The sequence below is a fragment of the Kogia breviceps genome, chromosome 18, assembly GCF_026419965.1.
Source record: "Kogia breviceps isolate mKogBre1 chromosome 18, mKogBre1 haplotype 1, whole genome shotgun sequence".
In the NCBI taxonomy this organism is placed as follows: Eukaryota; Metazoa; Chordata; class Mammalia; order Artiodactyla; family Physeteridae; genus Kogia; species Kogia breviceps.
In genome coordinates this window covers 29919063-29931279 of record NC_081327.1, presented here as the reverse complement: position 1 = coordinate 29931279, position 12217 = coordinate 29919063, and the positions used below count along the sequence as shown (strand labels likewise).

General features: G+C 38.3%; 1 protein-coding gene across 2 annotated transcripts in view; it reads right to left on the bottom strand.

Moving 5' to 3' along the window:
* LPCAT2 (lysophosphatidylcholine acyltransferase 2) overlaps positions 1-11578 on the bottom strand; it is a 63757-nt gene extending 52179 nt beyond the window's left edge. Inside the window, exons 1-4 of one of the 2 annotated variants that reach the window (XM_059043866.2) lie at positions 11288-11578; positions 4681-4820; positions 3181-3398; positions 1758-1870 (exon numbers count right to left, since the gene is read on the bottom strand). In XM_059043866.2, the coding sequence (XP_058899849.1) occupies positions 1758-1870; positions 3181-3398; positions 4681-4820; positions 11288-11458 (642 nt within the window). In that variant the 5' untranslated portion in view covers positions 11459-11578. The remainder of the gene's footprint in view (positions 1-1757; positions 1871-3180; positions 3399-4680; positions 4821-11287) is intronic. The other variant, XM_067020111.1, reaches the window with a different exon arrangement.
* Between the last annotated feature and the right edge of the window lie 639 nt (positions 11579-12217).

The following is a 12217-nucleotide window of genomic DNA, read 5'->3' as shown; positions in this document are numbered from 1 at the left end:
TTCGGTTTTGCTCTAAAAGAAGTGTAGTCTGACCATTAAGATAACTAGAAAATGAATTAAAGCTTTGAAGAGAGAATACACATAGTAAATGTTTCTTAATGATGATGCTAATGATCTGAATAGGCTTCAAAGAAGATGTAGACCCTGAATCATGGTCAAAGTGTGCATTTTAGGCAATATTAAATGCTTTCTTCTATTGCTGTACATCCTTAACCAAATCATTTCCTACTTCTTTGTTTCAGTTTTCCCATTAAATGATATTCCCTCTTACAACATATAGCTTTGGGACATACTGAGAAAAAAGGAGGAAATGCCTACAATATGCTTTATGCTTACTGCAATTCATTGACATATGGAATACAATATAATGACCTTTTTTGAGGAGGTGTTTTTAGCTTTTAATAGACTTCTTTATGTTTTCCACACAAAAGATATGCAGTACAGTTCCTCATTAACTGAACAGCATAGCAGCTTCATTTTTCTGAAGCTTTTAGAATTTAGCAATGAGTAAATTGCTAGGCACATAAAACAAAAAAGAAAATCCCTGCACTAACAGCAGTTAGTAATGGGTATTTTATAATAACTAGAGAAGGAAAACATTATTAAGCTAAACTGTCACAATAACAAGTTATTTGTAAAATAAAAATTGTGAATAGGTGCAGTTCCATCCTCCAATTAAAAAAAAACCAGGTTTCCTACCCTAATCGGATACAATATCAAATATGATTCATGGAGTGGATATTCTATATACTATGAACAATAAATTAATATAGAGTAAATCATAAAATCTCAAGAACTGGATGGGGCATTAAAAGTCATATAGCATCTCTAATGCTTGAATTCTTTTTACAATAACCCACCCAAGTTGTTGCTTAGCCAATGCCTGAACATTCCAGAAAGAGATTCCAAATCAGACTATTCTAATTCTGGACAGAAAACTTGAGATGAGCAAAATGAACTAAAATCTACCTACTTGTTAACTTTCACCCACAAGTCCCAGATACATTCCTTGGAGCCAAGAGCAAAATCACACCCTTATTCTAAATGTCATTTCTTCCCAGTGACTTTTTAAATCATTCCTTACATGCCTTGGTTTCTAAAACCTCCTGGTTGGTCATAATGCCTCGTGGTACTTTAACAACTACAAATCGCCATGAGTGGCCAGATCACCTCAGGACCATGAGTTCTGCTAGAGATCACTTGTTTTCACCTGGGCAAAGATAGAGGGGTACTTATCAGGATCACCTATGAGGCTCCATTTATGCAATAAATGTTGTCCCTTCCACACCTTCAAAAAGCATTCCAGGGGAAGGAGGTGGTGGGATGGTTAAATGTGAAAAAGTTCTACAGGTGATTCTGATATGCCCCTGAACTAAAAAGACTATCTAAATATACTTCAGATAAACTTAAGATTTTAATCATTTTCAAGATAAACCCACCATATTGTTGAGTATAACTGAGCTTCAGTATCTCACCTTTAAAAGGGTAAATAAATTCAGAGGTAGATAATTACTTTTTATGACACAGAGTAAAAACCAGTTCAAAGAGTTTGGAGAATAAAAAAGAATGATACGTTTAATTCCACAGAGTATCTCATGGGGAAGAGGACTTTTTAATCCTCACTCATTTATTCTGCTTCTAGACATCTAGCAGAAAGTGTCCCCCAGTATTGGATCTGTGGATCCAAATGAGTATGTATGCAAGTGTACAATAAATAAACTTTAGATATATTTAAATAAACATCTACTATGTTTTACCTGGGGCCATTCCCCTCCTGATGCGGCCCGCCTTATTATTTCATTTATTGTGTTTTTTCGAGAATCCGGATCTACACGGGACACCAACACTGGTTGCAGAGCCTGCAATATTCCTTTAAAACAAATGAAAAGTCACAACTAAGTCATTTTGGGGGCTAAAGCTACTACAGCAATGATACCAGATAAATCATAAAACAAATTGTATGGAAAATTAAAATGATAGCAAATCAAAGAGAACAACTTAAAAAAGCCCTCTAATTCAAAGTTTATTAGAACTTAGCTTCCAGTTTCAAAAGGATAGGTGGATATTTAGACCTAAAAATATCTCACTGATTTAACAGAAGTTAGCAGCAGGAATATGAAAAGAAGCAAATGCAGTTTTCTCCCTAAAAGACTTCTTCCTCAATTGACATTAAACATTTGGAATATACTATAAGATTATCTTGTTTTATTTCAGGAATATCCTGCAAACTGATTATGTGAAGTCATAGGTAGGTAGGTAGGAGGCAATTATTATTTATCTTACTAAAATTTTCAGCGCAATAGTCTTTTAAGTAGGTAGCTTCCTAGCACATGCAAAATAAATCTCAATTTACCAAAAGACTATTGCTAAACAACTTTTGGGGAAAATGTCATATTACACAAAGCAAGGTGGTTACCTTAAAAAAGAGAGAGAGAGAGAGAGAGAGTCTGTCTTTCTTAGATGAATGACAAAGCTGTAAGAACTACTATTATTTCTCCAGAGTACCAAGGCAACATCAGGCAGTTTTCACATGCACTTTCTCACCACTTGATGATTGGCAATAACCTTGGGACAACTGGTAGCAGTTACTTGGAGACTAATCCCCTGGGGAGAGAGCAAAGCATCTGGTGGGAAAAACATTTCACTTGCTTCATTATTTTTTATGGCAGGAAGCATTAATTGTTCCACATCATAATTTTCAAAGAGTTACACATTTGTCCCTCATGGAGATCTGGGCAATAATGAAGAAAACTGAGCTAGGAGGAAAGACTTAGTGTATTTATTTATCAGTCTAATACCCTGAAGAGAAATTCACTGAAAGAGCATGTAACCAGTGCTTTCACAGATTCTTAGACTAAATTCTCTCTCCAAAAAATCTACCATGTTTGGTATTTAAAAACTGTTCTTTTTGGCTATATTTAGGAGCAGAAAGAGGTGATGGTGCAGTGACAGAGTTTAGACTTAAAAAGAATGATAAGGGTACAGATAGGGAAGTCTTTAATCTTTATTCATAAATTCATTCTTGTGATAGAATACCTCATTAAAAGCAAGGAAATATGTTTGAAGTGTTTTATTATTTTGAAGTTTTTAAAAAGCCTACCAATGAACTATACATGATTTTCTAAATTGAAAGCATGAGCATGGAAATATTTTATCTCTGTTATCTTATAAAGTACTTACTGCCAATCAGAGGCACCTGCACATTCTCATGTCTAGATACTATAGAAGGTAACCCAGCCACAACACACGCAATTCCATCAAAGAATGTTGAATGAGGGGCAACAACAAAAATTGGTGCTTCCACAGGACTTGCGATCTTTCCTTTCACGGTAACTATAAATCCCATTGAAAAGAACATGGCATGGCCTAGAAACTTCAAGACTGGCTGAGTAATTTTCCTTTGGAAATAAATACAAAAAAGGACATAATTAGCTTTGCCAACTGCAGCTAACAGCAGGGTTTTACTCTAAAGCACAATGCAAAAACCAAGACAAGCTGGAGCACTTCATTTTAAAACGTGAGCTAAGAAGAATAGCTAACACTTCAGTGGAGCTCTTTCTGCCAGGCACTGTTCTAAATAATGTATGCATATTAATTTCTTTAATCCTTAGCCCAATTTTATGAAATAGATAGCAGTTATTATTATTCCCATTTTACAGACATGACAACTGAGTCCCAGAGAAGTAATTTTCCCAAGGCCATGTGGCTAATAAGTGGCTCCTTTATTCTGTGACTATAAAGTAATAAGAATGAATCTTCCACATGCATCCACCACTGAGAAATCCAAATCAGTACTGTCCTTCAAAGGAGTCACCTTGGAAATCTATATTTGTGTAACAAGGATGCTGCTACCTCCCAAAACACTTTTAGAACCGGCATGCGGAAATTGTCCTCAGAATTATTTTAGGAATAAAATTTTAAAAGTAAGCCTTATTATCTATATCATTATAGCCCTTAGACATCATCAAGAATCTTAAGAAGTAAATTTACCATCTCACTTCTCTGGAACAAAGAAATTTCAATTCCAGAAATTGAATTGTTTACTCTTTAAAAAGAATCTGTCATTAAATATTAGTTAATTCATCAAATTGTGCCAGGAACTGTGTTGGACACATAAGACAAGTAAGATCCAGTCTCTGTCCTTGATAAACTCAGTTGAGTAGAGACACAAAAAAATAGCCCTATCAGTGCAAACACATGACAGACATCTCAGTATGTGAATAAGCATTATAGCTTTGCATGAAAAATGTCTCCCATAAAACATCCAGTGGGAGGTTTAAAAAATGGGCTTCCTATAGAATTCTCTCAAAATTCATATAATAATATAGTGAGGTGCTATTAAGCAACTAACTCCAGAGGAAGTTTCTCTAACTTTAATTTCACGGTAAGGAGAAGTGAGACAGAGAAAACCAAAGAACTTTTCCAGAGGGCACAGGGAAATGACTGATCTCTCCTTGCCCTGTAGTTTAGAGTTGAGATCTCTATTTATTTAAAGATAAAGAGCTCATCCCTTCACAGAATTTCCATACCTCCTATTTTTTATTTTTAATGACATAGCCTGTAACAACTATATTCCAAAATATCCTATATTCAGAGTCATAATTGTTGATCACTGACTAAACTTTGACAAACTCATCTTTATCTTGATTTTCCTAATATTTAGACATAGTTATTTCTTACCTCTTCCAACCAGTTATTGGGTGGGTCAGCTTTTCAGGACAGCATGCTGTTGAAATTGCAGCAAATGGCCACGCCAGTAATAAAATTAATGCAAGCAACAGGGCACGAATTGGAAGCAGGATAATTCCAAGAAAGAAAATCTGAAATCAAAGTTGATTAAAAAAACAGATGACATTATTTTAATGCTGTAGTTATCAAACAGAAATACATAAGAGGAAAATCTTATGCTATTCATGCATTCACTCAAAGATGAATTGGGCATTACCCTATACCAGACAAGGATCTAAGCACAAAGAAAATAAGACATTGTATCTGACCTCACAAAGCCTACAAAGCAGCAAAAGAAACAGGGAAGAAAACCAAGTACTATCTGATCTGTGCATCAATGAATGTGAATAGGGGCTGCTGGGGGAACAAAGAAAAGGTTTGACTTAGTAGTCAGGGAAAGCTTCCTGGAGGAGTTGAAGCTGAAAGGTCTTGCTTTAAGAAGCAAGCAGAAGCTGGCAAGGTAAGAGGGGGAAATAGCTTTTTGAGAGCTATAAGTAGGATGAATATTAGTAAAAGCATTAGAGTGTGAAGAAGTAAATGTATTATTTTATATACCTGCCAGTCCTTTATAACTAACAATAAGGAGATGGGGGAGGAAATATAAAAAATAATAAAAACTAAATAAGAATAAGAATAAAAACTAAATAAATAAGAACAGCAAATAATACTGAGTGCTTACTATGTACCAGGCACTCTAAGCACTTGGCATGTAGTAACTTATCTGAGTCTTACAACCTTAAGCTGTTTTACATACAAGAAAGGAGTGGCACAGAGAGAATTAAGTTAAACTGCTTAAGATCACACAGTAAGTGGCAGAACCAGGATTTGAAACCAATGTGGGTTATAAAGCTCTTGCTCTTAATCCTATCCCATAATGCCTTTCAAGTGAAATAAACTATCCTTATATATCACAAATTATCTTCTTTTTTTTTAGCCAATTACACTACTCAAACAGTGCTGCCCTTCTTGTCTCTATTGGCCTGTAATGTGAATCTGAGCATCATCAAATAATTTATGAGAAATGCCAAAAATATTGTAGTTATCAGATCTCTATCAAATTATTTGTGTACATGCGTATGACTGAATTAAAAAGGAAATATACAGATCTTAAATGTATAATTCAATGAGTTTTGATAAATGTGTACTCTTGTAAACATCACCTCAATCAAGATACAGAACATATCTGACACTCAGAAAGTTGCCTCATACCTCTTTCAGTCAATCCTTATCCTCTTAGGCAACCAATGCTGGATGTTTATCATCACATATTATTAGTTTTGCATGTTCTTGAGTGTTATATAAATGGAACCATACATTATGCATTCTTGTGTGTCTCACTTCTTCCACTTAACATAATGTTTTTGAAATTCAACTATGTTGCTTTCAATGTCAGTAAGTCATTCTTTCTGACTGCAGAGTATTATTCCACTATATGACCATATGACAATCTGTCTATTCTCCTGTTGATGAACATTTGGGCTGTTTTCAGTTTTGGGCTATTATGAATACAGCCACTACAAACATTCTTCTACAAGCCTTTTGGGGAAGAGTTGTTTTCATTTCTCTTAGGTAAATACCTAGGAGTGGAATTGCTGGGTCATAGATGTAGTTTAACTTTATAAGAAACTGGCAAAACAATTTTCCAAAGCGGCTGTATCATTTTAAAGTGTCACTGGTAGTGTATGAGAATTTCAGTTACTGTACATCCTTGCTGACATTTGGTGCTTGTAGTTTTTTATAAAAAGTCAATTTTACTAAGGCATAATTTACATAAAATAAAATGCACCTATTTTAAGTATGAGGTTTTCAAATGCATAACCCTATGCAGACACCACTATAATCAAGATACAGATCATTTCCATCACCCAGAAAAGTTCCCTTGTGCCTCTTCACAGTCAATATATCCTCAGTGTATAGCAACCACTGACACTCAGTCTTTCTTTCACTATAGTTTTTGCCTGTTCTATATTTTCATATAAATGAAACCACACAGTATGTACTCTTTCATGTCTGGCTTCTTTCACTTCATATTTTTGAGATTCAACCATGTTATCATATGTATCAGTAGTATAGTCTTTTTAATTGCAGAGTAATATTCCATTGTATGAATATATCACATTTAATCTATCCATTAATCTGTTCAGGGACATTTAGCCTATTATAAGTTTTTAGCTATTATGAGTAAACATTAATGTTTGAGTCTCTATGTGGACATACATTTTCATTTCAAGGGGAGTGAAATTGTTGGGCCAGGATATGCCATACTGTTTTCCAAAGTAGTTGTATCATTTTATATCTCCACCAACAAAGTAGGAAATTTCCTGTTGCTTCACATCCTCATCAAGATTCAGTGTTGTCAGTCTTTGTAGCCATTCTAGTGGGTGTAAAATGATATCTCACTGTGGTTTTAATTCATATTTCCTTGATGAACAATGATGGTGAGCACATTTTTTCATGTGCTTATTGGTCATCCCTTTAATCTGTCTGTTCAAGTCTTGGGGCCATTTTTATTGGGTAGTTAGTCCTTTTCTTATCAATTTGTAGGAGTTCTTTATATGTTCTGTTTACAAGCCCTTTTTCAAAACATGTGTTGAAAATATTTTCTCCCATTTCATGGCTTGCCTTTTCATTTTATTTGTTTTTTTAAAAATTTAATTTATTTATTTTTGTCTGTGTTGGGTCTTTGTTGCTGTGTGTGGGCTTTGTCTAGTTGCAGTGAGCCAGGGCTACTCTTCATTGTGGTACATGGGCTTCTCATTGTGGTGGCTTCTCTTTGTTGCGGAGCATGGGCTCTAGGTGCGCAGACTTCCGTAGTTGTGGCACACTGGCTCAGTAGTTGTGGCTCACGGGCTCTAGAGCGCAGCTCAGTAGTTGTGGCACACGGGCTTAGTTGCTCCACGGCATGTGGGATCTTCCCGGACCAGGGCTTGAACCTGTGTCTCCGCATTGGCAGGCGGATTCTTAACCACTGAGCACCAGGGAAGTCTGCCTTTTCATTTTCTTAATGGTATCCTTTGATAAGAAGAATTTTAATTCTGATGAAGACTAGTTTATCAATTTTTATTTTCTGTTTAGTTCTCTTCTGCATCCTTTCTAAGAAATCTTTACCTATCTCAAGATCATCAGATATTTTATATTTTCTTCTTCTAGAAGATATATGAGTTTTGCTTTTATGTTCAAGACTATGATCCATCTTAAATTACTTTCTGTGTGGTATGCAGAAGGGATCAAGTTTCATTTTTATCTATAGATTTATCTAGTTGTTCCAGAACCAATTCCATCCCCCCTCCTTTTTTTTTGGCTGCGCTGCAGCTTGCGGGATCTTAGTTCCCCAACCAGGGATTGAAACCTGGCCCCAGCAATGAAAGCACCTAGTCCTAACCACTGGACCGCCAGGGAATTCCCCAGAACCAATTTTTGAAAAGACCTGACGTTCCCCAATAAATTCTCCTGGCCACTCTGTCAAAAATCAATTGAACATACATGTGGGCTCTCTATTCTGTTCAATTGATCTATTCATCTGTCCTTCTGTAGATACTACCCTACTCTCTTAATTGCTGTAGCTTTGTAGTAATTCCCGACATAAGGTAGTGTATGTCCTCCAACTTTTTCTTTTTCAAGCTTTTTTTGGGCTAGTATAGATCCTTTGCATTTCCACATAAATTTCAGAATTAGTCAGTTTCCACACAAACAAAAAGCCTGTTGGGATTTTTGTTGAGATTTCAATGAATATATAGATCAATTTGGGAGGAATTATCATCTTTATAATGTCGATTCTTCAAACTTATAAACATGGTATATCTCTTCATTTTACGTCAATCTTCATTAACTTCTTCATTCACTTCTTTTATTGCTATTATGAGATTATTTAATTTCATTTTTCAATTGTTTGCTGCTAGTATATACACAAAGTTGATTTAAAATTTTAATCTTTAAACATTATTAAGATGACAAAATTAATTCTGAGTAACTCTGTCGAATTAAGAGGATTACCCATTATATTGCCATTTGGTAATATGTCATCTCTGTAGGAAGGCCTTCTTTCAACACTTTATTGGGATTATTTTCCTCCTGGACTTTCTTCATAGCACTTACTAAAACATGGAATTATATATTCCTATACTTGCTTGTTTAACTTTTTCAGTGAAATACAAGCTTTAAATAGGCAGGGTCCTTATTTCTCTTGTTCATTGCTATGTCTCCAGGGATAAACAGTGTGCCTGGCACATAGTAGGCATCCAACAAATATTTTTGGTACGGTAAATGACCCCACAATTACAACCACTCATTTTAATTCCATATTCTATTGAGGAAATAGAAGCTAGGCTAATTTTTTATATGCCACTATGTAGCAGACCCTTAAACGGTCAAAAAAGAGAAGAGGAGCAATAAAGCTAAGCCCTATAATGAGACGCAAAAGTTACAACAGTCCTTAAGCAAGACGTTGATCATCACTTAGGATTAAATTTAGTCTGATTTAATCATATCGAATCATACTTAAATGCAAGTATATCAATCTTTTAAACTGGATAATACAGACAACATTGTTTTTCAATCATGTCTGTTTAAAGTTTCCTTTTACCCAGACTGTTCAAGCCATTGAAACTACTTTGGAATCTCTGGTCTACATGCATTTTTAATTTAAAAAAAAATATTGAGACTATATTCATTTCTATCCAATCCAAGTGGTAAATTTTAAGTGCAGTATACAATTGTAGATAACAAATTGCATAACTATCAATATTAAGATCAGCAAACATTACCAGATTGTTTCACACATTATCTCACTTAAATTTCAATCCCTCTTCCATGTATTATTATTCCAATTTAATAGATGAGGAAAGTGAAGTTCAGAGAGGTTAAGTGACTTGGCCAAAGTTATACAACTAATAAATGGCAGGGCCTGAGCAGGTTTTCTGACTAAGACTAGTGATCTTTCCATCATACTATAACTCTTACAGGGTTATTTGAAAGTGCTCTCAAAATGGTTGCAGGCATGCTATTAAAAAAAAAAAAAAAAAAAAAAAACCTCAAAAACTTAATAATTTACTCCAGGTACAATATAAATACTTATAAATATGCCACTTTGAGCCTCTCTCCAAAACATGAAGCCAAATAGACGGACATGACTTTCATTTAAGTATGACCGATTTGACTAAATCAGACCAAAAGGAATCTTGAATGATAGTCAATGTATTTATTGAGTGTTTCAGAAGTTTTAAGATATAAAGGGAATATCTATCCAGTTAAAGACATGAAGATCAAATTTGTAAACATTTAGTTTCTTTACAAAGAGGTATTACTACATTCACTATCTTCTTCTTCCTCTCTCACATCTTTCTTCAACCAGACACCCATCTACCAATATTCTAACCACTAACCCAAGCTGCTTAGCCCAGCACTTAACCTGCTTCCATCGTAGAGAACAACAGTCTCAGGGCACACAAGTATGCCGTGCAAAAATGACACTATTTATTTCAAATCCAAAGTAAATAAATGGGTGAGATGGACAGGAAAATATTAAAGCCATTTTTTCCATGCAGAACACAAAGGACAAACGTAGCTTGCATAGTCTATCTTGTTCTCTGATCACTAACTTCACCAAACAGGAAGTCCAAAGAGCGAATGTAAGTGCTAATGGTAAATGCAGCGTTTTACAAGAAAAAGGAACGGACAGGAAACTTCCTTTTTGTATATAGCCGTTTTTAACAATGAAAGAAAGTCTGAGCTGCTTCTCATCCTTGAATGTAGAAGTGTTTGGCTGAAAACTGATTCAGGACCAAAAACTCTTGAATACCTTAAGCTGCCCCATATTATCCCTTTTCTTAGACTGTGATTTCCCGTCCTTGATGCCCCTGCTCAGCCAGAGCATCCCAGCTTTTCTTCTTGCTCTAATTCCAGACCTGGGTTCTCTGCCTTCTCCCTTACTCTTCCCATCCCAAACGGACTCCTCTCCTTCCCTGCGGCAAAGCAAAAACTTCCCCAAACCCACTCTCCTGTGCTACGATGACCTCCCGCTAGACTTTCACACACTCAAGTCGAAGTTCTCCCAGAGTCGTTCCCTCTTCTCTGTATGGAATGTTTCCTCTGCCAATGGCCTGCCTGCTCAGCCTCCTCCTGTTTAGGACCTTCCTCCAAGGCCCACATGTTCTTTGCATCTTCTTTTCTCACACACGCCCCCAGACCATCCTCCAAGGGCCCTCAATTCTCAGTCCTGCATCTTTGTCCCCTGCAGACTCATGGCCCCTTCAAAAGCCCTCCCCTCTCATTTCTACATCCCTGTCTTCCTCAGAGCCTTGCTTCCCAGACTCACGCCCTGCTCAGCCACTTCCCCTTCACACCCGCACTCCCCTCTGACGACAACCTCCCCTGACAGACCCAAGCCCCCCTCAAACTGCCTCCTCTCTCAGACCCACGTCCCTCCCCTGAATCTGCGTCCCCTGTCAGACGCCCCTCACCCGGCTCTGCGTCCCCTGTCAGACGCCCCTCCCCTGGATCTGCGTCCCCTGTCAGACGCCCCTCCCCTGGATCTGCGTCCTGTCAGACCCTCGCCCCGCACCTGGATGCGCCTCGCCGCGCCCAACCGTGTCTGCTGCACGAAGGGGTTGCGCACGGGCGGCGGGAAGAAGGACGCCTGGCGGGGCACTATGGGCGGCCGCAACCCCGCGTTCCCGACGCCCGCGCCGGGCCCCGAGGCCGCCACCGCCGCCGCCTCAGCGCACCGGTTCATGGCCGAGCCCGGCGTCTCACTGGAGCGAAGAGACTCAAGCTGTGCGTGCGAGCTGCCGCTGCCGCCAAGACTTGAGAGGGAGCAGCTTAGGAGTCCGGGGTCTTTGCGCAGGCGCCAAAGTTACCTCGCCGCCCTCCGGTCTCGCCCCGCCCCCTCTGGCTCTGAACACGCCCAGGCCCTGGCCCCACCCCCCTGAGCACACGCCCACCGTTTTAAGTTGTCCGGCTCTTCCTCTTGGGGTTAATAGCTCAGCCTCCATGGGGGTGAATGTTTTTCCTTCAGAGCAAGGCACCCCAATGAGAGACAGTTTAGGCTGAGTTCTTTGCTTTAGGGTCAGGCGGACCTGGATTTCCTTTTGTTTTTTTTAAGAAATTTATTTATTTTGGGGTGCGTTGAGTCTTCCTTGCTGCCCACGGGCTATCTTTAGTTGCGGCGAGCGGGGGCTGCTCATCGCGGTGGCTTCTCTAATAGTTGCAGAGCACGGGCTCTAAGCGTGCAGGCTCAGTAGCTGTGGCTCATGGGCGTAGTTGCTCCGCGGCATGTGGGATCTTCCTGGACCAGGGCTCGAACCCATGTCCCCTGCATTGGCAGGTGGATTCTTGACCACTGCGCCACCAGGGAAGCCCCTCCTTTCGCTTTTACTTTGACGTTGGTCAAATCACTGTCTCCATGAGCCTCCGCTGCCCCCTTCGTAATTGGGGATAAATGGAACTTAGATAAACAACCTGAATCCAGCAATTTAAGGAGCAACCCCTGGGC